At 38.3% G+C, this 26,444-nt stretch overlaps 1 protein-coding gene across 3 annotated transcripts in view; it reads right to left on the bottom strand.

Annotated features, from left to right (window-relative positions):
• Positions 1–967: 967 nt before the first annotated feature.
• Positions 968–26,444, bottom strand: part of TBC1D5 (TBC1 domain family member 5) — a 187,496-nt gene continuing 162,019 nt past the window's right edge. The window contains exons 17-22 of one of the 3 annotated variants that reach the window (XM_074150324.1): positions 26,105–26,204; positions 11,564–11,643; positions 10,728–10,848; positions 7,125–7,170; positions 7,075–7,081; positions 4,568–4,828 (exon numbers count right to left, since the gene is read on the bottom strand). In XM_074150324.1, coding sequence (XP_074006425.1) covers positions 4,568–4,828; positions 7,075–7,081; positions 7,125–7,170; positions 10,728–10,848; positions 11,564–11,643; positions 26,105–26,204 — 615 coding nt within the window. Of the gene's footprint in view, positions 4,862–7,074; positions 7,082–7,124; positions 7,171–10,671; positions 10,849–11,563; positions 11,644–26,104; positions 26,205–26,444 lie in introns of all 3 variants that reach the window. The other 2 variants (XM_074150323.1, XM_074150326.1) reach the window with 2 other exon arrangements.

The raw sequence follows: 26,444 nt of genomic DNA, 5'->3' as shown, positions 1-26,444 counted from the left end.
GGGTTTTTCACGTTGTCACCATGGAAGACAGTGAAAGTGTTAAATCAGTGGGATCGGAAGGATCAAATTCTTACCATTCATAGAAAGTGCAACTGCTGTGTCTTCCCTCTGCAGCTGATGTATTTTAATGCTTTCTGCACCTCATCATCAGCTGGGTCTTTGCAAGTTAAAACAAATACAGGTTTGCACAAACTTACCTGGTGCAGTTAAACAAGGTACACAAGTGCTACCTGAAGCACATTTTAGAAAATACTTGATATAATACTGATATGCCTGGAGAGAAATATAGCTTTTTGCATTTGGCGACATTGTTGTCCTGCTTCTTTAGTGCTTGGTTTTTGTTTTTTTATTTATTTTAATTTATTTATTTAAGCTACTGCTCTTCAATTACACTTCAGCAGTGTGGGACTGAATTTCTCTGATGCAGTGCACTGCTATCTGCTGAGTTATTATTATTGGATTACACCTAGCTCACTGTTTGAAAAAGCAAAAGCTGGTGAAATAATGAGTATATAATAATCTTTATCATCCCAATTTTGACAGCATCTGCAATCATGGCAAACTATGCTAGAAGCTCTGTACAAACTTGGAGAAAGAGATGGTTCCTGCCCTAAAGAATCTGTGGGTTAAGAGAGTCTCATGCTGCATCCCTTCTGGCTCATCATCTGCTTCTAGGGTTGTGCACTTTGCCCCTTGCAGGATCCTCCCACATACCTAAAACCTCCCTCACCATCTTAGCGGTTAAGAACATTGCAAGCAGCAGGCAAACAGGTTGCCTATATGCACGTTTCAAGTTGCTGCTTCTCTGATGACCTTCTTTCATGCTCTTTCATCTCTAAATTTAGCTAGCTACTGAAGTGGGAGTCTAGCAGATTCGGTGGCACAGGAAACAGTAATGCAGAGACTGTATATAATCACTCTTAAAAGAACAGCACAGATTATGAGACAGTGTAATTACTACTCCGTAGCCAAATGAAGTTTATTTTATGAAATTGCACCTTTTCAAGTCTAATAAACCATTACAGACATTCACTCAAGACCAACACATGCAGCACAATATCAAAATTATTATTTAAGGGCTGACACCCAGAACTTGGAAATCTGTTCACATTAGGATTGCTGTGTCCATATTTGAACAGATGACATTGTAACTGTCAGGCACAAGGACACCCTACATCTGAAATTTAATCTTTTATATAGCTGCCTCAGTGCCACCTAATGAGGAGAACATACCGGAGAATCACAGAAAACATTTAAAAATGTGAAATTGAGATTCAGAAAAGTACTGTACCGATACTGGGATCGTGACTGATACAGTGACACTATATCAAGTTTCATGAAATTGCAGAAAACTTATACCACGTGAAATTCTCGTTTGTTATTTTCAGATACAATAAATAGGGCAAAATAGGAAACACTCTCTGTTGTTTGGGTGAGAGAAATAACATGTAGTTTTATTCCCTGGATCATATAAACATGAAATTTGGTTAAAATATTAATAAGCTTTGTGCTTACATAGATAATGGGATAAAGTTTTTACTCACCCTTGTTCTCAGAAATCATACTTCCAGTATTCTATTCAAAAAGCTTTCCCTCTTTTTCAAGAAAACAGCACAAGCACAGCCCAGAAAATTTGTTAATTCTTTCTTTAATAAAGCGGGCTAGAAGTTCTTCCAGAGTAAAGATACAAAGTTCCACGACTAAATGAATACCCAGTCAAAATATGATACTGCCTTTCTGCAGTACATACAACTGACATGACATGCAAGAGACTTTAAACAGTCATCAATTACAGATGTGAGATAGACCACAACAGTCTCAGACACATATCTTAATCCCGTATTAGTTTTCATCAGTAATTTGCAATGCATATAATTTTTTTATCTGATTATTGTTATCCATGAATATTACAAGCAGGTCATCTTTGGGGAAAAAGAATAATCTTGCATTTTAAATGACAGTTTCTTTTTCGGTATATTCTTAACATAAGGCAAGACAGGGTGATGACTCGACATTTTGTCTAACTTACAAGTTTCTGACTTAATGAATATACAAAATTTTAACTATCTCTGCACCATGATCAAGTATCAGAGACAACATATTTGAGATGTGGAAGGACACGGTATAACCAAAGCAGATTCATTTACTGGAATTTCCTCTGATCTTATTTGTATAATCATCTCTCTGCTTCTGAAGATTTTTATCATATCTCACGGCACGACAGGCATTCAGCTCATCGGTATTCACTGACTAGTGAAAACTTGTTAGAAATTCCCCAAATTTTTACATACTTTCAGCGCTGTTTTAAAATATGCAATATTAAAGATACAACTAGCTTACAAAAATAAAAGAACTGTACAAATCACACTCTTCCGTTGGCAATGAGACTGTTCAAGAAAATAGCAATGTGATCCCTGAAACAACCAATTAGAACAGAAATCAAAAGACTGATGCTTAAAAAAACATAAAAAAAGAAGTAAAAACATTTTCCCCTGCCAAAGTACTGGAATCTTTGGAGGCTTATGTATCACAGAATATAAAACTTTTCTCTTTGTCCCCAGAATATTTCTTTCCTCTTTCCATAGGTACTTCTTGAACAGATTCCCCTTTGTTGGTGGTGTGGCACAAGCCTTGCTGAATGGGTTAAGGCTAGAAAAGCTTGAAAGACCTAAATAAATCAACAGCCACCTAATCCCCTGGCATTCATGCAAACTCAGGGAAATAAAATAAACCTGAAGACAGGCATGCATGCTGAATTCCAAAGTGATTTTCTATGAAGCTTAGAATTAAACCAAAATAAACACCTCTCCCAAATGTTACGCATTTAAGATCTTTCATCTAAACAGTCATCTGACAGTTGGTATCACTCTGTCGCAGAGAGGTATGGTGCTATGCCTGCTCATAACATTCTAATATTCTATCATTTTACAAGGCACAAATAATCTCAGAAGAACTACACGGCGGCTTTTGAACATGTGACGATATGGCAGCTACCATGTAATTACATGACAATTATCTCTTCAATTCAGTCACTGACACAGACCTTGTAAAATCTAAGACCAGCAAACTACATGGCACCTCATCTTTGGAATACGGTACTTAACTCCATTTACAATTACAGACTAAGCAGCAAATAACTACCATTTCTTAACTCCACACAAACACAAGCTTTGCCATGCAATTATGAAGTTGTTGCATGGGATAATGTATATGTATCTTAAAAGTAAATAATGCAATTTTTTTTTTGCTGCTGTTACAGAGTGACTTTCTAGCATTCCTTCCTCAAGCTCGATCTGTGTAGGTCCTGCAAGAGCAGGCATCCACTCACCACCCGTTTCTTTTTGTGAATTCCAACAGAGTTTAAAGGGACCAGAGAGGACAAAAAAAAATCCCCCCTTATCTACTGGAAAAGACTGTTATTAGATGTACTATGTACTTGATGGGAAAGAAATACACTTTTCCACAGAAGAACAAGTTCTAGAGTTAATTAGAAACTTTCTGTTGGGTAACGCTGCTGCACCATTATGTTTTTCCTGACTAGAAATGCGGAAATAGTATAGGAATATATGTAAACAGAGTCTATAGAAGATAATAGTAATGAGACATAAAGTGCTTTTAATTATGAACATTTCATTTCACTTTGCACCCTTCCCTGGTAAGTTATCATACTCAAGCTAGTTTTAGTTCAACTGGCTCAGGTCTACACTATGAAATACTGTAATTTCCCTTGCACCTACTGTTTTAACTGTGGTAGTCTCAGTAAAATAAAAAATAATTCATGCCAGGGGCAGTAAAAGTAGACAGACATAAAGAGGGAAAGAGGTGAACTGGGAACTCTCAAGGGGAAAAAAAGTAGGCAAAGGGAAATAAGGCTCTGTTGTATAGGTCCCCGTTCTCAAGGAATTTGTCACACATTCTCCTGTTAAGACAGCGCTGAGGAACAACTACACGAACCTCTGCCTTCAACACACCTCAGGCTACTGCCGGATGAAAATGAAGAAACTAGGATTCCTCAACTGAGAACAAGCTTACTCCCAGGATGATGCTTTTAATCTTTCTGATATACATTCCCTACTTCTCTAATCACAGTCTCCGAAGAAACAGTACCCTCTCCTACTCGGAAAACCCAGTCGAGCATGTTTTGTAAAAGGATGATACTAGATCTAGCTTGTCTTTGCTGTTTCAGGTCTGATGCCAAGTATCTACACATTTCCTAATTCATTATGGTATCTAGCACATACTATTCTATATTTTGGGAAAGCAACAGTTCTATAGTAACAAAGCTCCTAAGTAAGATAACTCTATAACTAAGAATAACTGTTTTTACTGGGTTTTTATTTAAGGCAGTTATTAAAAGATGTCTATTCTTTTTGAAAAGTTGCAAATTTGGGGGTCTTGTTTTGTTTTATTTTTAAATTATTTTTAATTTAGGCTTTTGGCAGCTGAAATGGGTTACCTTTATCTATTTTCTGTCCTTCTAATCCAAAGAACTATCCAGCCTGTGGAATCATAGGAATTTGAGCTGAGTTGTAACCATTGACCTCCCAAACTCTCCCAACCTGTTTCTTTAGATGTCCAGTGGGCTGACAATAGCAAAGTCAGAATCTTTGCTGTTATTACTACTGTCATCATCAGGGCTGGAGCTCAGGTTGCTGGAGGAGGCTGAAATGGAGCCCATCAGTGGGTCAGAGAATATCAAAGAAGAACGAGATGGAGCTTCTGGCTTCACCACTGCCTCCTTGTGCACCTGAAGGGACTGCGTAGGCTCCGGGACAGCACTTTTAGTTCCTTCCTCTTCTTTGGAAACCATAATATAGTCATCAGCACTCTTGCTCTCACTAGTGCTCGAATCAGTTGTAGCCTGTGAGACAATGGCACAGAAAGGACTTACAGTTAGTACCAGTTTTACCACTTAACGAGGTTCATGATGCAAGTCAGTGATATGGGAATGCAATAAAGGAATAATCATTATCCAAAAGTAGCAATGTCCAAATCAAGAAGCAAAAAACTAAAGTTGGTATTAACTTTGAATGAAATAATTTGTTATTTACAAATGCATAAAACCTAACATGCTAAAAATACATTATTGGGTGTAACAGTCATACATGTCGCATCATCATAGTGCATCCGTGTAGTGATCACAGCAGCTGGGCATCCAACACATACATTACGGTTGTGAAGACTTTCAGTAATTATATTCTCACTGCTGTTAGTTTTCTGTAGTAATTAATGAAGTAGTATTGAGGAATTTTTTGCTGGTTTGTACCGACAATGGCATTTTGGATCTTGTCAGGAGAACAATTTGATATAAATCTTCCTAGTAAAACCCTGACCTTTGAAACCTGAGCTGTATATAGACCTGGTTTAGTGTGCACCAGTTCAGGTTTGGCAGATCAGGGCTCCCAGAACTTCCAGGCTTAGTATCAACTATTTCCTAACTCTAACAGAACACGAAGGTTTGGGAATCCCTCTTCTGTCTGGTTAGATCTTGGGAAATGCGTGTCCCTGAGCACCCAGGTAGTGGACCAAGAGTACACATTGGTGTACCAGAAAACTCCCTACGAACCGGCAATCTCATATTCCAACCAGCCATACCCAGGAGAAATCCAGCTTTTCAACAGTCAGAGCTATATGCATATATGCAGTACACAACAGACTGGGATTTCTCACTTGTTGACAACTGGCAGCCTATTAGCTTGGTTGCAACCCAAATGGACAACACTTTGTGTTCTTCTGCAAGAGGTGCATTCAACTCCTATCTAGTGCTACGTTCCTCTGACAAGAATATGATTGCTTTCTTAGTTGCTGTCACACAAATTTTTTCAGGGTAATAATGCAACCTGCCAAGCAGCCTGTGGAGACAAGCAGCCTGAAGTGGTGTGATATTGAAACCAATATATTTGATTACATTAATGTGAGACTGAGAAAAAGGAGAAGTAGAAGTGCAGCTGGGGAAATGTGTGTCGACATGTGTGTCAACTACAAGCCCTTCAGCTGTGACTCTTTCACCAAACAAAAAAAATGTAAATTCACTTTGGGGTAAAAGAGAGAAAAAAAAAGCAGTAACAAAAAAGAACAACAGGAAGAAACTGACTGAGATAAAGTTAGACCCTCAGCACTGTATATAAAATTGGAGTATGGAGGTCATCACAAGTCACACTTCATCACTCCAAGCCACAACTTGGAGTTACGATATCTATGGCCTCCAGCAAAACTTATTTTGCTGAATTTATTATTACAGCTGAAAACAATTCTCCATTGCTCTGATTACTGCTCATAGAGCAAAACTCAACAGTGATTAAGAATGACTGTAATGTGAAATGAGGGAGCTGGAAGTCTTTGGGTATTATTTAAGTAGTTGTTCCAAGTTGTTAAAAGTCACAACAAGATAAATATCAGCTGAATGTGAAAATATGTTCAAACACAGAATTGTGGCCTGTTTCCTTCCAAAATGTATTTGAATGAGGATTCAAATATCTGCCTTTACAGTAATTTTTTAAAACATCCTTATTTATAATTTATAATCTTTTGTGTTATCTAGAGAGTATCTAGGTGTAATAATATATACTATTGTGCTTTGTAATTAATCCATTTTAATACTATCTCATTCAAATGGAAATATCTTAACTCCAGAGTACTGGTCCCAATTTCAAAGGTTCTAATGTAACACAGTTGTCAAATGGATAGAAATTTACATCTATTATTTTTTGACACTAATTCATTTTCCTCAGATGACTTAATAAAATTCATACCCAAACAAGCAGATTGCTTTTAGAAATATCAACAACTATCCTGTGCTGAGTGCTATCAAAACTGATCTCAAACTTCCTGATCTGTGCAGAACCAGGGTAGTTCAAATGTCAACAGCTTCAAGCACTTTCCGTGAAGTTAAAAACAAACAGATCTATCGTACAAGGAGGGATACTTCACTATTTAAGCACTTCTGAGCTGAGACACCATTTGTTATTAATTAGCCTTTTGCTTTCATCTGTTCTGTTTGAAATGCTGTCTCCATGAGCTGTCAGTCAACCGGCTGCCATCTCCAGGGAGCCGAGGACACCAGCGGCACACAACTGTGCTTCTGCTCCACCAACGTGTTAGTGGTCCCCTGATTTTGTAGGCACCCAGTGCAGCCACCAGGCAGGGCCAGGTGAGGCTTTTTTGGGAGCTCTAAATGCCACGTTCAAAATTTCAGCACTTTTTCCCCCACCCTGGACAACAGAAATATATGTTCCTTTAAACAACCACCGTTGCATAATTCACTTGGCTTCTTTCCACGTTTCTATTTAAAAGCTCTAAGGGAATGCAGTACAGTCGCATTTTGCAAAATTATACACTTTATTATTCCAAGCTATCAAGATCACGCTATTTCAGTCCTCACAGCCCTCACATCTGAGATGGCTCCACCTTGTGTAGGGTGACACAGATGTCACCTACTGACACACTCACCCAGCAAGATGGGCATTTCCCTCACTGGCACTCCCAAGGGATGCTAACAGGGTGTCTTCCTTTTGGCAGTGAGCTCCATCAAGGGCCCTCCATCATAAACACTTTGTGCTTGTGTTGCAATTTCCTATATTCTGCTTCCAAAAATGTGCTCTTGTGCAGTTAAAAAAAGCATCCTGCCCTTTAATAAAGGGAAAGGAAAGGAAACTACTCACCTCAGTTTCTTGTCGTTACGTGTTGTGCTTTGTCACACTACTTTTCATTCTACCCACACTTTCTGGTCCATTTAGAGACCTACAGCTCACTGAAATATCAGAGAAGCAGCAAAGCACAGACATTGACTCCAAAATGCTATAAAAGGGCCTCCTGTAAATGTTTGCCTATCCCTGGCATATATTGGTATTTTGGTACTGATCTGTCCAGAGGTAAAATACCTCCTCCCTTCTTCTTCTGCCTGTTTCTGTTTCAGGAAACTCATGCTGACGTGAACCATGTTTTCTCCCATCTGCTGCCACTACTGAATAAATGAAAAATGACAGAATTATACTTCCAGTAGCTTTGAAAGTTAACAACCCTACGCCCGTTGCCATATGGCTTCTCCAAACAATTTTTCCTGATGAATATCAGCTACTAGGACCAGGCTATTTTCAATTGCCTTCATACTGTGAATGAGTTAAAACTAACTGTAAGGATACAATTCAAGAAAGCTTAGAAGAACAGTAGCTCATTTTGCCTCCTTCTTTGAACAGACATAAAGGCAAGATAATGTGTTAATTATCATTCATTATTTAGCAACAGAAGCCTTCTGTTTGTCAACTGCATGCTGCTACCAAAGCCAAACATTCCAAAAAATGCTCTACTTCTTTGAGCCTTTATCTTATTTTTTTTTGCATTTTTAATTTTGCAGCTTTCCTTTCCAAAGAAGGGCTGTATCCTTATCGTCACTTTCCAGAAAGGGATTTTGAGGCAAAAAAAGAGGAACAGCCCTTTTAAAAAAAAGTAAAGATGATAAATAATGTATACTTATATAACAACTAAGCACAAAAGACCAGATTTTAACCTCAATTACACGATAGCTACACCTGTAACTTTTCCAGGTGTCCTAGAAAATATCCCTATAATTCCACCAGAGAAACATCTTTACAGTATAAGTCACATGAAACAGAATTACATGCATTACCAAAGTCACAGGAAATGTAAATACAGTAAAATTTATTTAGCAAGACATGCATTAAATGGTCTAGAAGTGGTTGGAATTTTTAATCCCCTTGCAGCTCTCAGTAAGTACTCCCGGCTTGACCCAGAGCATCAGTGCGGCCCATTTTCTTCATTAGAGCTAAAAGCCTGGGCTGTGGCCCAGTTTGGGCCAACAATTGACCCCATCAATTAACAGTCAAATGTCACAGCCCACTAAATTCAGCAGTTTTATTTTCCTGTGATTTATTAAAAGGGGTCCAAAGCTCTCCTCTTTTTGTTTGATTTTAGACACCGTGGTTAAAGATGATGGGCTTGGAAACAGCACAGACCATCAGGATACTACCAGTCCTCCCGGAGTGCTGTTTCTAACACTAATCTTTTATTCACCTTTCTGTTGCAAGGGCTGCTGCTCATTATCATAATTGGAACTTTCAGAAGATAAGAGGAGAGGAGGCTAATCCGTATGAATGTACTGCACCTCCAAATGTAGTCTACATTTGGATGCAGTGCTGAAGCCTCATTAACGCTACGCAGCTGCTCAGCTGGTACGACCTCGACTCATGTTGCTCGTAGCTGGTTTACTAACAGCCTCATGGAGTACACCGGAACTGTGGGACCCACGGACACCTCTCAGCTCCTGCGGCTGGATGTATACTTCGACCGCGCACTGGGGTGAGACCTCATTACACATCATTCTGCAAATTTCCATTGGAAAGAAACCTGCGCAGAGTGAGCTCCACCTGCTTCACTCCCAATACTGCAAGTGCAACGCCCCAGCGCCTCTGCTTGGTGACACACGGGTTAGACCAGCATCTGCTTAAGGGCTTCTCCAGCACAAGCAGGGCTTGCACACACTCAAACAGCACGCTGTTATCTTATACAGCGTTCTGCCTTCCAGTTTCTATAATAAATCTAAGTAAAAATCACCAAAAAAGAACTATTTACCATTTTGGCAAGAAAGTAAAAGGTAGTTTGTAGAAAATGCTAGGAGACAGAGGGCAAAAACAGGTCTCGCACTCTAATATGCTACATCAGTTTAACCTATGGCTTTATTATGGCAGAAAGTAGTGATTGTAATGACAACAGCTAAACAAGGAATGAAAGCTTTCTAGCAAAGCTTTCCTCTTTGAACCTGCCATTACTAAGTAAAATAAATCAATAAAAATCTCAAGTATTGCTTCTAATACTGAAATACTATTAAAATGATTTTTATCATAGAATGTTCTGCCTCAAGGGGATTGTGTGTAATAAATCAAAACAACCCTGTGTCATTATTTGAAAATGAATAAATATTTCCTCTAGTTGCTAAGTAAACTTGTCAAGAGTAAACTGATGGCAGACTCAGTTAGGCTCCGAGGCGATAGTGCTGCCACTGGATTTAAGAGTGTGTCAGTATCAGGATGGCAGACTTAACTTTAGTACTCTAACATTGAAAATGACACAGAAATGTGCCTATACAAAAGTATTGTTTTTAAGATCACATTTGAGTCACACTGAGTCTTAGACAGAAAGGGACCTTTTAACATGAAAGACAAATATTGTTTACGGATTCAAGGAGAAAGTCAATACAATGGAGTAGAAGGTAAAAGCAACCTCTTCACTATTTCCTTTTTGGCACTGGCCATGGATACACTGCAATGCAGATAATCAGTTCTTACATAATGGGATTCTAGAGGACAAGGACAATGAGAATATTCATATGGGAAAATTTGATATGGGAACACTTACCTCCAGTTTTTACATCTTTTTGTAGGAAATTAATCTGTGACTTGGCGATTCAACAAACTGAAAGATGAACTCCCCCAAACACTGCATAACACTTTGACTTAAATATCTGCGTGTGGAGCATAAGGCTATAATAAAAATAATTTATGGGAGTAGGACAGTAGCTAGAGAGACACTTTTAACCATGGGTCCATACGCACCAGCAACGGTGTTCCCATGTGATGTCTGGACATGCTAAAGGAAGTCTCCAAAAAGTATCAGACTAATTCTATCAGTGACCCGTTTGAGATATTTTTATCTTACCTGTTGTCCTGAGATGAACTGTTGCTTTGTCATAACAGGTCCCTTTAGGACATCACTAGTCCCCTTGTTCTGACTGTTGGAACAGTAATGATCATCGGCTATCGTGATTTGCTCATTTTCTTCAGCTTCCAGCTGGCTCTGGTTGAAACGCAGAGAACCTTTCAGGATATCTTTGATCTGTTGTTGAATGGGAGGGGAAAGAATGTAAGTTAGAAATTTGAAGGAATTTAAAATATTCTGAAGCTTCATGAAGCATGCTTTCATACACCATTTCCCCAAAATATTTGCTTTGAAGACACAGGAAGTAAGTCAATATTCAGACCTATATTGGTTAAAGATATTTATATCAGTGAAATGTGGTTGTATCAGAGTCTGGAAAACAATTATCCAAGAAATCTAAAGAAAATGAAACTGCTAAGATTATTCCCTGCCTTGTTACAGGTTTAACATATGTCACATCATTCCTCATAAAAATGAGGGAGCAGAGGACAGTATAATCAGAGTTACAGATGCTCAGCAGCGTTCTCATTTTATGTACGTAGTATTTTTTCTTTTAATTCAATGACATTCAAGTGTCGTCACATTTAAATAATGGGGACATAGGCATGATTATTGCCTAGCGTGTACATTTTGCATTAAGAAAAATGATGGTGTGGCTTAAGTCCAGAACTTGGTGTTGCACTGCCTCAGTTCTGGTTCGAGGCATCCAGAACTTTTCAGGGAGCAAATACCATGCAAGTCATTTGAACTCTTTATAGCTGAGTTTTACCTTTTCAAATACAAATATGCTGCAATGCTTGATGCATTGGTATTAGTAAAACAGCTGTATACAAAAAGAAAGGATTAATAGCACAGAAGGATACAAGAAGGTTAAGTTAAGCAATAATTATACCTGCTTCAAACCAGCCAAGGAAACCAGGATTTCATCTTCTTTTTCCAAGTGTTCTTGTAATATAACTTCCTGAATATTTCCTGCAACATCAAAAGAAAAAAGTTAAGGGAGAAAATTCCCTAAATAATGCTGCTGACATGCTCTCAAAACAAAATCCTGTGACCTGTATACACAATTTCACACACAGGCCTAGAGGCTGACAACCTTATTAGCTGTGGAGGTGAAGCCAGCCCAAGCCTGGCACTGCTGCCAGGAGGCCTCCAGCAATGCTGTGCTGCTGCGGGACTTCTACTGTCCCAGTGTACCAATGGACTCGGGCTACTACTGGACCCTAGAAGAAAACATCAGCCTCTGGCTGACGCAGTCACACACATCTTTGAACCTGCAAATGTTTAGGAAAGCACTCAAGAACATTTACAAGAATCTGCTGCAGCTCACAGAAAGGGTTAGGGTAGGAGGGAAGCCATCTTCATCTTGATCCTGTGGCCGCTGCATATAATAGAATGCTTTTTACAAAAATATTGGAAGTTTCATTCCCTTTCCAATCCCTTCTTTTAGGTAAAAGACCCAGGGCTGAGCAACACTTATTTGACAGAAAGAGCAGTGCAGTTCCATCACTGCTGAAGACTCCTGCCTTCTGTACCTAAAGCGTTGTCCCTCCAAGGATGCATTTCAATACTTTGATATAAGGTGTTTGCGGAAGCCTGGGCTGGAGGCTGGCTAATGCATCAGAGCTGGAGTTGTGGTGGTCTTCCCTGTGTCGAGAAAATCCCAGGCAAGGCTCCAAAAGCTCTGCAGACTCTAGACTACGTCAGGTCCTTCTCCAGCCTCCTAGCTCCCCCCTTCCTCCTCAATTCTTTAAGAAAACAGCAATGATTCCTAGTGACAGATTTACAGAATGAGATTGTACCTGTCAAATGAAAAGGACAGGATACTCTTTTGTGCCAGTCCCGTCCTACATACACAAAGGTGAGCCCAAATCCTTCAGTGACACTCATTTTGGAACAACACTTTGCTGCTCATGAATATCTGTATCCCAGGTGTCTCACAATTAGAGCTTTGTCCCATTCATCCACACCTGCATTGCATTTGTTTGTTTTTAAAAACCTCCTACATGGTCAGGGCCCAAACCAGTGAAAAGCCAAAACTGTTGACACAGATCATGCCGACAAGGACAAATATGATGACACTGACAACTTTGACACAACATGAAGTTTCAAGTAAAAGCATTGAGCAATTTGGTGTAAGTTTTGTGTTTACGGAATAAATAGCAAAAGAATGAAGGACTTTTACATTAAGTATTTAATTGTTGCTCCTTCATAGGAGATATTACTATATTTTGAGAGGAATGTTTTGTGTATATAAATGAAATGGCAATATATTGATTCTTTTCCTTATCTGATGCTCTTCATCAGTACCTCACAGCTTAATTAACATAATTTTATAAAATAACACACATATCTTTCTGAAATGCAGATATCAATTTGGAACAGCAAACACCTTCCTACCTGTAAAACAAACTGATACAATGAATCAAAAAAATTGGTTATGTGATTTCTACATTATTCAAAACCAAGTCCAGTTTGAGTCTATGCTATAAATATCTATCTTACTGGGATAGGTGTTATTCAAAAGCTAACAAAATGCTATGGTACTTAGGAAACTAAGGCTAAGGTCAAATATTTCTGGCTACTTTTTCTTTTCCTTTTTTTTTCCCCTTCAGCAAGATTTCATTTAGCTGATGTGAAATGCTTTCTGCAGAGAAACAAAATATTTGTTTCAGTGAAGTTCTTACCAGAGGAAAAGAAAAGGCGAATTTTGCAACCTGTTACCTGGTGGTCAGAGCAGTGCTGTGAGATGCAGGAGATCCCAGACAGCCACTTTACATGATTCTGGATTTGTTTCAACAGAGCACAAACAAACCTCACAAAGTCTCACAAAATGAACTGTCATACCCTAACTGTACGCTAGACCAAGCCTCAGAAATACTGGAGCTGTAAAATCAGTTGTTCTCTTCAGAAGTCAGCAATATTACCCCCTGCTATGGCTGCCCTCAAAGAAGACTCACAACCTAAGGGATGCCTTTTATATAATTCATTAGAATTAATTTTGTGTAGTTATTGTCAAGTGAACAGATTCATTTAAGTTTGATAGATATTAGACCAGTAAATCAATAACTATTTGCTTAGTGAGACTGTGAGTAGCTGCCTTGATATACTTTAAAAGCCAACTATAACTAGAGGAACAATATGTAGATAATTGCATTTCTGTTTGTCTTTTCTACAAAAAACAGAGAAACAATGGATCTCGTAGTGATTTGGGTAGCAAGAGGCTAGCTGAGACAGCTGAAGATTTACATGAAATGTACTTTTAATTTCTTGCTCTTACAGTTATCCCAAATTGTAAATAAGTTCACATGCAAAGTCACCACAGAAGTATTTTTTTAAAAAAATCAAGATTTCTATTTCGTCTCTCTAATTTCTAAAATTTAAACTGCAGATATGCTATCATCCTCTGTACAAAGATTAAAGAGGAAAATAATCACAGCAGCTCCTAGCAGGAAAATTAGAAAAGACTTATGCTCTTTGATGACTGAACTGCTACATATTGCATGATGGTGTGTGCAGTCACTGCTAAGTTCTGTAGCCAGGGAAAGGGGCTGTTTAAAAACTACCGGACTTACAGACCAAATTTCCTCTCTGAATGTGGAAAAGCCGGTATGCTTTGCCTAATTATTTTAGATGCTTTAGTGAAAGTAAATTAACTTTCACTGAAAATTTTGCATGCATTCAATATAGATTCTGCAAGAAACCCACCCAGAGCTGCATTAATGGTGACAGGTAGTGGCATTAGTGGGAAAACTAGTCTGTCATAGACAAGGTCCTCTCAGGCATCCCTTCATGCCCATCCATCTGGGAGACAGACCTGCATCTCTTCGCTTCCACTAGGGAAGTGGGAGATAGGCAGAGCTACAGCCCTGTGGGATGAAGGCACAACACAGACTTAACCTTATACTAACACAAAATCAGACGGGGGTGCAGAAAACTGAACCCCGGAATAACTTTAATGTCCTTGTTCTCTTAGGTTCTTTGTTTTCTCCTGTACCACTGCCTTTTTGCAGTGCATCTCTCTCCTAATGATTTCTATTTTAAGCCAGTCTCTGTGGGGCCTTTCCAGGAAGATGACTCCCGCTGAGAGGAGCGAACTCAAAATAGCTGCAAGCTTTATTATGAATGCTGCCTTTATACTACTAGTTCCTGATCAATGATTTGTGAACAATCCACAGTGCCAGAATCATGTTAAATCTACTTTTTCACCCTTGTTTTCCACTACTGAGAAGACAGCTCAAACTCAGAATGCAAAAGTACCTTCTCATTGCCAAGGTAGGCAGCAGTAAGGGGAGAGTGTATTACTTCACCTCCTTATTTTTCCAAAAAAGGAATGCAAAAAATACCCAAAGCTCCCATAAATGTGAAGGCACAGTTAACTCTCTGGCCTCATATTCCAGTCTTTCGTATGATTGTTTTTATGAAATCAGGGTTTACAGAAAATGCTTCCAATGTTTCCTGCACAGTAGACTAGCAATAACAAGACTTCTTTTTCACTAACATTAGAAAGTTAGAAGGATGGATTGGGAATTTAGCTTCTGATAATCATTTTTTCTCTCTTTTCACAATAAATACTTCTTTCCTAGCTGAACTTGATCAGACTTTGAGCAGAAAAATGTGTTCTTTCCTCAAAATTGGACATAATATCTAGAACTTAACAATGGTTTGTGACCTTTCCAGAAAGACTACACAGAATGACTATAAGGTTTTTGATCTAACTGTTGATGAGGCAACCCCACTATGTAGTTTAGTTTTCATTTATCTATTTCATTATGAGTGTGACTTCTTACTGTGACAATCATGCATTATATTAAAAGCATCACTTAGCAACATTTGAGTGTTAAAGAATTTAGGATCTTAAAAATGTGAAGTATTGCATTCTTTAAAACACTTATTTTAATATAAATTACGTATTTCTATAATATATACTTCTGCACAAAATGCGATTTGTAGGATCATGAAGTCATTTTGTCCAACCCTTGTTCAAAGGCAAGATCAGCTCTTAACTATGAACTCTAATTTAAGCATGATAAGCAAATCATGCTTAACATATACCTTGTGTCAGTGCCAAGATGTACCAGGACAAGAATGTACTTCCAGACATCCTGTGCTTTCAAAGAGAATATAAAAGAGCATAGACACTGTGCCTCCCATGGCAGGTGATCAGAGTGTGCTCTTCCTATCTAATTTTTTTTTGAGAAATTTTGGCCCTGATGGTGATGATAGACTCTACCAGCCCACACTCCTTACATGAAAGTACAGTGCTGATCATTGTTAAGACAAATTATGTCTGTGTATCATGTGCTCCATATTGCCCCATCTGCATCCTGCTCACTAAAACTCTTTACCCATGACTGCAAACACCTACTACAACCACCAGCCTCAAAGCACCTCCAGGCAACATATTTTTCTTAAAAGTTCAAAGCAAGTTTTTCTCTTTCTCTCCTCCTGCACAATTGCTCTCTTCTTGTTGCTGTTTACATTCACTAGAAACAGAAAAATTACCCTGGTGGGATGTTACAAGCAAATGAGAATTCGTTCTGCGTAAGTGACAAACTTCATAGCCATAAGAAATTGAAACCTTTCCTAAGGGGAAACTATACATTTTTGCTTCCTTATGATCCTTTCATTTCCTTATGAGTGCAGCACAGGCTGGGATCTACCTGGCTGGGGAGTAGCTCTGTGGAAAGGGACCTGGGGGTCCTGGTGGACAACAAGTTTAATATGAGTGAAGAGTGTGCTGCTGCGGGAAAGAAAGCCAACAGGATGCTGGGATGCATCTACAAGGGCATCACCAGCAGAGATAAAGAAGCCATTGTCCCACTCTACTCAGAGTTTGTCAGGCCACACCTGGAATACTGTGTTTACTTTTGGTCCCCGCTATACAAAAGAGATGTGGACACGGCTGGAGAGGGTCCAGAGAAGGGCCACCAAGATGATCAAAAGACTAGGAAGCCTCCCATATGAGGAAAGGCTGAGAGAATCGGGTTTGTTCAGCCTTGAGAAAAGAAGGCTTAGGGGAGACTTTATCACCATGTTCCAGTATATAAAGTGTAGCTACAAAGAAGATGGAGACTCCCTTTTTACAGGGAGTCACACGGAAAAGACAAGGGGTAATGGGTACAAGCTACTCTTAGGGAGATTTCGATTGGACACAAGAGGAAAATTGTTCACAATGAGAACAATCAGCCACTGGAATAATCTCCCCAGGGAGGTGGTGGATTCCCCATCACTGGACACTTTCAAGATTCAGCTGGACAGGGTGCTGGGCTATATTGCGTAGACTGTGCTTTTGCCAAGAAAGGTTGGACCAGATAATCCTTGAGGTCTCTTCCAACCTGGTATTCTCTGATATTGCAATGGATCATGGACATAACACCTTAAAATTGCTATGGTTGTGTAAAAGACAGTTATTGTAGATCATGTAGAGATTTCTAAAATGTAAGGTCTTCTACTTCTTGTATGGCTGAACTCATTAAAACTGTTCCTGATTTTACAAACAAAATTATTTTCTCAAATACCATTGTTTTGAATAGACTGAGAGTTTTGAAAACAAACATCCATAAATGCCTGAAATTCAATTTAAAACATTCTTAAGTGATTTTCTATGATGCATGTGATATATAGAATAAATGACAACAAACTGGGAAAGCCATTTTTAAAGCTTTCTATGAGATTATTTTCTCCAGTAGAGAATTATGTTATCTCAACCCGAGTTAATAAATCCTTCTGAATATATCACCATGTACTTTTCTTTAATTGATCATTGTTTAGAGTTTTCCCTATCTTACAAAAAACACTGTTGCAGTTATTAGTTTCTACTGTGCTGTTACCCTAATTGCTTATGGTGAGGACTTACAGAAACAATTAAGTATACAACTTATTTCATTCCAGTTAGTGTTAGCATTTGACTTGGGTGGAGAAACTCGTGTGGTATTCAAGCATCATGCATCTGGTTATTTCTGCGTGTAAGATAAGTATACCCTGTTGCATTTTATGCTTTTTTCCACTGTAAAGACTTTATTATAAGGGGCTACTGTTGCATACTTTATTCTTGAAAGGCAAAGAATGTAACATAACTCCTCAGACAGCTTCTACATTTTAGACCAGATACATCAACATTAAATTGTTTAAATATTTACCTGGTTAATTTATATTTGATAACCATAACTGAGTAACTTGTATTGAGAGTGTGTATTGATTTTAATATGTACAGCTGTTGCCTGTGTAAACAGCAATATACTGGACAATTATTGGTTAAAATATTGCATGCAAAAGGTTAGTTTACATTTCTCAATTAGAAAACTTCAACAGTTTTCTGTGCTATGAAGCTGGTGAAATTGTGCTGCCTTTCAGAAAAACATATGTTGCAACTTATTTCAGATTAAAATCTACAGAGTGCCCATGATTTAAATCTTGGGTAGTTTGTGTCTCTTCTGAGGTGAACCGAACATCAATGAAGACAATTGATACTGAAACAGGAGATAATATATACCCAATACATGTTACTAACATAACTATGGTGGCTGCTGCTCAGTAAATAGTATGTTTCCTACAGCTATTCCAGATGATAAGAAAAGCTAAAGCATTGAAATTAAAAACTACTCTTTATTTGGAAGGAATATACAGTTTGAAACAACTTGTGGTGGGTTGACCCAGGCTGGATGTCAGGTGCCCACCAAAGCTACTCTATCACTCCCCTCCTCAGCTGGACAGGGCAGAGAAAATATAGTCAAAGGCTCAGAGGGATCACTCACCAGGTACTGTCATGGGCAAAACAGACTTGACTTGGGGAAATTAGTTTAATTTATTGCCAACCAAATCAGAGTAGGGTAATGAGAAATAAACCTCAATCAACACCTTTCCCCACCCCTCCCTTCTTCCCGGGCTCAGCTTCACTCCTGATTTCTCTGTCTCCTACTCGCGAAAATCACAGGGGGACGGGGAATGGGGGTTGTGGTCAGTTCATCACACGTTGCCTCTGCCGCTCCTCGCCACGCAAACCCAATACACATATGCTTTCAATAACTGAAAATCAAGTCAAGCCAAGCTGTGAAGTGTGGTTACAGTCACATTAATAAAAATAATTAGAAATGCATATTAAAGGAAAGCCATTTTCCTCTGTTTGCCTTATGTTTTTCCCTGCACTTTTGAATGTCTTGTGCAGGTTTCATAAATATGCTGATTTTCTGTTTGCTACCTCTATATAGTTTTGAGTCATGCAGCTGCTCTGTTCTGAAGATGGGGACTTTTCCACATCACCTGGTCCATCTACCTACTGCAGTCCTCTTCAGTGAAAACAGTTGTCTGGGGTCATTCCTTCAAGTACCTCTGTGCCCTTCCTCTAACGATGCCATGTATTCTGAACACGATGGGTGACCACGAGAGGCTCAACAAAGTGTGAAGAGTGAAAGAAATGTACCATATATGCTCCTGCTCACCTGGTTGGTTACAACATAGCTATAATGATTTAAATTAAAGGTTGGTCTTGAAGAATATAATAATAAGCAACCCAGTGACTGTGGTAATGTTCAGCTATAATAATGCCAGAGATCTTTAGGGAAATAATGGGAAAATAATTCAGTCATGCCGGAATTCAGCTTCTGCCAAGGTTTTATTCCTCTAAAGCTGACATCAGAAGAGAAACCAATGCCTAAGAGATGCTGGGAAGGAAAGGGTGAATTGTCAGTGGCCGTCAGCAGCAGGGAGATGTTCACCACACAAATGGAAGGAAGAAAGAGGCCAATGGAAGGAAACATTGTGATAGGAATTCACTGAAAGTTGCAGGGAAAGCTGTTAATTAGGTAATGACAGGGTGCGTAAGCTTAATTATTTTAATCTTCTCCTTCTCATCCAGACTACTGGGATGAAAGCGTCTGTAGGGGCCTACCACAGTTGGACTTTCAGGACTGGCACATCTGTTGTAGAAAGAAAGCATCTCTCTATCAGTTGAACTATGTGTTTTTGACCTTAAGAGTTACCCTCAAGGGACAAAAAGGTGGTTAAAATTCATGGGGCATGAAGAATTACACTTTTATTCTTCCTACATATATATATAGCATGACCAGAAATGAAAGTCTGAAAGTCATGCTATACAACAAATATTTATTTCCCAGTAGCCATTCCTGTATTCAGTTTAATAAATTTGTTAAAGTTCTTTATTTACAAGCTGGTTTTGTAGGTTATTTTACATCTTTATTCTTAACCAAAGGAGCAATCCCCTTAGACTCACTGAGCTGTGTCTGATGTGGCCTTTTTTACGTACGGCATTTCCAATCACACTGGGTTTATAAACTATGGATTATTTTATTTATGTCCCAAGCATAAGAGAACTCATTTAGTACACTTACTTCCTCAGCAAATGCTAAACTATTTCATTTCAACTCAGAGCAGCAGAATAATTTCCATTTAATTTTATCCTTACACAAATGTCATAACCTTTCATCTCATCATGATACATAAAACAAGAATTCAATACTATCTTGCATACAGTTTACAAGTACTGCATCCAGATCTATAGTGGGCAATATATCAGCCTAAATAATGAGCAATTAAGTCAACTTTCTCCTCTCCCTTCCCCACTGCAAATGATCTTTATAATGAAATGCATCCTTGTAACAATTGCATTACCTGTTAGAAGAGGGTTGGATGAAGTCAGTCTAATTAAGCCTTTAAAGGTGCTATTGCACACAATAACTAAAATTATACTAGCAACTATATCCTGTAAGTTTTTATTCCTTTATTTTTATATTTTTCCTTCCCCGTTCCCAGTGCTTGCAATAGTCATGCAAAAAGATGGCTTTGAACTGTGTTTAATAAGTCTTCCAAATAATATTTGTCTGGGAGATGCCAGGCAGCATGTCTAAGAATCTCATTGCTGGATGGCCATGGCAGGGACATACATGTCGTATGATCCCATCCAAAAGACTAGCTTTCATTTTTTTGTTTCTTGTGTATAACTGGGTACCTTTGCATATATTTCTAGGGTGCTGTGCAGAACCCTCTGAGCTAATTCTTTGCAGAGCTGGTATGAGTCCGCAGGGCTTGTTAGCTGAGGCTCTATGCTGTGAGAAAGCAGCTAAATTGCTCCTGAATCTCAGCTAGCTGGGAAGCAACCTTCTGCATTTACATAGAGTTGCCCTTAAGCAAAAGCAAGTGTGGAATGACCTTAGTTTCCCTACTTTCATAACCTGATAAATTGCCCATCAGAAAAGAATAGTTTCTATATAAAGATCCCCATATCCAAGTTAATACTGAACCAATGTTCCTTTAAATTGCCTCTTGTGAAAAGCACTTCCTGTACTACATGTGTAATTATTTGGTAAACTTTCACATACTTGGAGGTCTGAAACTGTGTCTCTCTTGGAAACAAATGGGAAGTTCTTCTGTCTCAGAGAACAGTGATGGATTGGTTCCTGTCCTTTTTAAACAGACGACATTTTAAAATTCAGCACTTTTCTCTCTGGAACAGAACTGGCAAGCTCATAAACATCCTTCACAATCTCTCATATTAGTACTTGCCTATGGAGGATTGATGTTTCTCTAGGGTTTTGATTTACTTTCTGTTAAGAGGCTGTGCTACAAACCCAGGCTAGTGCTTACATGCTCCAGAACCTAAAGACACTAAAATAGCAGACGATGTCACATGAAAGTGTCATTAACTAGCCATTTAACAGCACTGTGTTGGCTTGAGCCTGGGACGTAATGAAGCTTTGCTCTTTGACACCCTCCAGATGGACCTCATTTTGGACTAACACATCAAACTCAGTTCCATATCAAATGTGAAGGACAAGTGAGAAGCCTTCCAGCAGATACCGTGGGGCCTTTTGAGTGATGTTTTGGTGTGTATCTGTTAGAAAAATTGCTCTAAGACATCAGACAGAAGTCACATTTACCAGGGAAAATATTCTTTTGAATGCACTTGCTAGCTTGATGCTTTTCTTTCCACATAGTGAAAGAAGGGAGGAAACAAATAAAATTCTTCAAAAAGTAAATAACGTTATGACAGGTTATAATATTGAATACTTAACTGGTATATTACAGCTTTCTGAATCATTGAGCCTTGAGGTATTTGTGTGCACTAACAGAAAAGTACCTCTCTGAAAGAAAAATGCTGAAGAGCATTACCATAATACAGAATGCACCAGGGACAATACTATTTCCTGAAAAAGGCCAGTGTGTGTGAAAAAGAAACACCAAGAAAATGTAGCTGTGATGATGTTGGAGCAGTAATAGCTATGGAAACTATACTTTTTCAGAAGCAGTTGAGCAATATTCTGCATTTATATTGTGAACAAAGCCACAGGACAGGCTTACAAGATTGGATGTATTTTCATTTCATTAATGGAAAAATTGAACACAGGCTTTTATTATTTTTTTTTTTGAAAGCTATGACAAGCTTGTGAAAAAGGGTGAGACCAGAAGTAAAATCGGCTTTCCTGTCTGGCCATTTTACGTATAAAAATTTCAACATTTGTTGCTGGGGGCAATAAAAGACATGTTACCTTAGCAGTTTTTCAGTGGTTAAAGGATGGGGGGAAGAAAAGTAAAGCTCTTACTAATGCACTAAGAAGGAGACAAAGATCAGAGAATGGCTTTCCCCCGTTTTTGTCATCAAAAACCTACTTTTAATTTCTACACATAGCACTAAGTAGTAATACTTCGGAGCCATCATTCATTCCCATGGTAACATCCCTTGATATTACAAGCAGTTAATTATGTCGTTGCTGTGTGGTACGCTGTGTGGTTTATTTACGGAAGGAGATAAACATTTAATGAAAGCATCTTTGAATATATGAACAAAATAAAAACTGCCATTTCATCCCTCTGGTTTTTCCTCATGCTCTACGCAAAGAAAATGCAGTATTAGCAGATATCTGCTGAAACCAACAGAAATACAATGTTCTTGGTAAAGAAATGTGATATCATTATATGGCAAAGAGAAGAATCCTGCCCAAGTTTTTAATTAAACAAAATTATTTTCTTAAAAGATATCATATAAAAATATACTTGGTATAATTGGATTTGATATAAATAGATTATAAATTACTAGGGATTCAAAACAGAATAGATGACTTCACTGTTATTTTGATTATTTCTAAGCTACAACACATGACATCTCTGTCATGAAATAACTGTCCCTGACTGTTATCAGGATCCCCCTTGTAAGGGAAAGAACCTGAGAAAAGACTGGCAAAAAATTCTGAATTGTTTCACTGGAAGCCACAAAAAGAACATTCTATAATTGTTTGACATGCTGATCTATAGTGCCAATTAAATAATTATGTGGTGAACAGTCACTGGATATGCATTTTTATAAGCTTGAATTAATATTGTTTTGTTAAAAAGTGACCTGCAAACATAATGCAGTCAATACAGGAAAAAAGAATATTGGTTGGGTAATAATGTCTGAAAAAACTGTTTTAAATCTCAATCTAAAAAAATAGTGGTGTTTGGGTTTTTTTTTTGTTTGTTTTTTGTTTTTTTTTTTTAAATAAGAATCTTAAACTTTATACAATTTAAAAGGCAGGCCTTAGACTAAAGACTGACTTACAATTCTCTTAAATGTTATCTAACTCTTTGTTAAAGGAATTAGTTCTGGAAGGGTCCTCAAATTTTACATATCAGTATGTTTTTATCAATATGATGGCTAAGTCTTCAGTTAGAGTGGTAGAAGAAAACACAGTACATTGCAGAGTCACCTGAAGTATTCATCTAAAAAGCCAAATGACAAGAAGTGAATTTTAATATAAACAAATGCAGAGAACACATACAGAAATAAAAATATCCTGATTTTACCTACAGGATAAAATCCTCTGTTTAGAAAGCTGTGATTCACCACATTTTAAAGGTCATAATGGATTATCACCTCAACCTATCATTGTATCAAAGAGCACTAATGTGATGCTGCATTAAAAATGTTTAAAAAGAGGAATGCTACATAAGAGTAGAGAGATGACCTTCCCTTTGCTAAGTAACCACTTTGCTGAGCCCAGTGCTGGTACAGCATATCCTGGTATGATTAACCCACTTCAAAAGGCGTATGAAAACCCTGAAGAATTCAAAGGAAGACCACAAAAATGATTAAGTCTAAAAAGCAACCCCTATAAAATGATTGTGAAAGTGTCGTACCTAGCAGACAGTGTTGAGAGATTGCTTAATCACTGTGTATAGGTAAGTTAAATGAGGATTTTCAACCTTGCTATCAAGAATGCTACAAGAGCCAAAAGATGTGTGATGAAGTCAGAAAAATTCAGCCTCACAGGAAGAAGTAATATCCTTGAAGTTCAGTGTCCTGACAGATTACAAGAGGAGTGATATAACTCATCATTATCTGTTCTGTGGTCTCTGAAATTAAGCAATTTTCATGGCCAGGAGACACCTGGGGGAGAATCAGACTGGGTGCAGTAGTAGCCCCTGCTAACTAACCCAGAAATGACCAGATACGGTCTGAGCTTTATTTTGCTGCCATTCCCTGAAGCCCCAAACAGTGGATGGACACTGGAGATAATCCTCAGGGGGTGTTCTGTGATGCTACAGAGAATCCATTTTCTTGGACAGCCTGCTGACATGTGCTGCTCGGATCACCAAGATGAACGGACAGATTTCAGGTCAGAAGGGATTTTGCACAGGTCAGACCAGCAAAAACCCTGGTGGCTTTTTTCCTGCCTGCTGGCTGATTTGGGGATACCCAACCTCATCATTTTGCTACAAGCACAGAAGCTGTGAAGGTTGGTGGTATCTCAGTCTCTTTTGTGCTCTGTTTATCGTGCATAACTGTTAATAATCTCTATAGGATTTCAACGCATTAGTGTAACCCAAATTTACAAAGTTAATAGCCCATGATGTTGACAAGACATGCAGGAATATTGTGAAGAAGCACAGGGAGTGAGACTTAGAAGAAACTAGGCTGGAAGGCTCTGAGAGCGCTACAGGGGTGCCACAATGTACCTGGTGCACCCCCGCAGCCAAAGCTGTATAGGAGATGGCTTTCCCTGTCCTGCGAGGGTAACAAACCACTCCGCAATGCTCTTGGGAGGCTTCCGGCCCTAAATGTTTTTGTTTCTAATGTATTTAGGAAAAAGAATGTGACACAGGGATATTATCACAAATCTTTTGCTTTCATTTTGTGGATCCAGTGCTGAAAGGCAGACTACTTCAAGTGTCTTTGTCTGGGCTTACTCTGATCTCTCATCCAGAGCCATAGCTGGTGAAATGCTTATGCTTGTACTTGAACTGATGCCCTTGCTAAACACTCCTTGTCTTCTTTCCTAAAGGAAAGAAACTTCAGCTTTGCTTATTGACACTGTAATCTTTTCCCCATCGTTTCAGTAGGTAATAATTTATCCCTTATCTCATCATTGCTCATATACCCTCACAGAAGCAATACAATACATCAGACTAAAGCTGTTGGGGTTAGAGGTTTACACTCGGCTTTTGAAGGCTGTGATTCCAAACTTTCAAATAACCCAATATTTATAGCTTTTCCTAGGCTCATAACAGTGGCTACGAAAACACTCACATAAAAGAAAATGAAAATACAAGTATAATACGGCTTTCACATCTGATCTTTTTGACCTTAGGCAAACTTAGGTACCATATACTTAGTTTTACCCACTGAAATATTAAACCTTAATTTATTTTGCTTAGATGTTGCAGGCTATAAATAAACTGTAAAATTATTGCAGTTGTGCCCTGATTTCTTAACAACAGTGCTTTTTCACATAACTAAATATACTAACTTTTGGAGTTCAGTTCAACACAGTTTAAAAATGCAAAGCGTAGCTAAGCATATTTACACCTGAATTGATTTTTGTTTACTTTCTCTGCTCTGATTTGTCTTGGCAATATGTAAGTTGAACTTTAGATTGGAGTCTTTGCTGATTCTGTTCCCAATGTATTGACTTCTATCTTACTATGTTTCTCCTGGTCTGAGCAAAATAGTACAAACTAGCCAGCCTATAGTAACACATTTTTACATACTGAAGGTGATCAGCATAGATTGTGAAGATGCTACACCTAATAAAAGCGTATGAATTTTATACAACTATCACTGCACTCATTGAGTATCGTTCTGGGACTGTTGAACTGCAAACAGGCTAAGAGAGTGTAAGCTCATATGCTGTGAGCTCCACCATGTCTCTTACAGTACAAGAAATCTTAGGAACAGACAAAGAGCATCTGTGCCAAAATGTATCTACTCTTTCTTTTAGGATCATCGGTGGATATCATATTCCCAAGTTTTAAAGTATGACAACATAAAGATACAGTGGTTAGTAGCATCTGATAGAACAACTGGGTACATCAATTCCATCTTCTTCATGGCATCTAAAATAATATAAACTGTACTACGTAAATATTATTTTAGTTCTAATACAAACATGAAAAGAGCCTTTGCAAAGATTTACAGGTTAATACAGGGTACTGCACTTACCAAGATGTGTGTTCATCATCTTTGCACAGTATTTGCACATGGCTTCCAAGTCATTTAGTTGTCCCTGTAGAAATGAAATCTGGGCCTCCAGTTCCTCCTCCTGCAATTAAGAGGTTATTAGCATTAAAAAGCACCTTTTTATGGTACACAGTAAAATTGGTAAGCTAACCCTTGACAAGTTTAGACATCTTCTAACTTTTCCTATTCCTTTGTTCTTGAGAAAATTTTGGAAAGGAAGAGAGTCACCTTCCAACTGCATTTATCAAAAGAATTTTAAATTCTTTTGTCATTTCATGGAAATAGGGTTTGGTTTTAATGTTTCAGTGTTTATTAATACTAC

This window comes from Numenius arquata, chromosome 7 (genome assembly GCF_964106895.1).
Source record: "Numenius arquata chromosome 7, bNumArq3.hap1.1, whole genome shotgun sequence".
Classification (NCBI taxonomy): Eukaryota; Metazoa; Chordata; class Aves; order Charadriiformes; family Scolopacidae; genus Numenius; species Numenius arquata.
The sequence above is the reverse complement of the archived record's forward strand: the minus strand, read 5'-3'. Positions and strand labels throughout refer to the sequence as shown.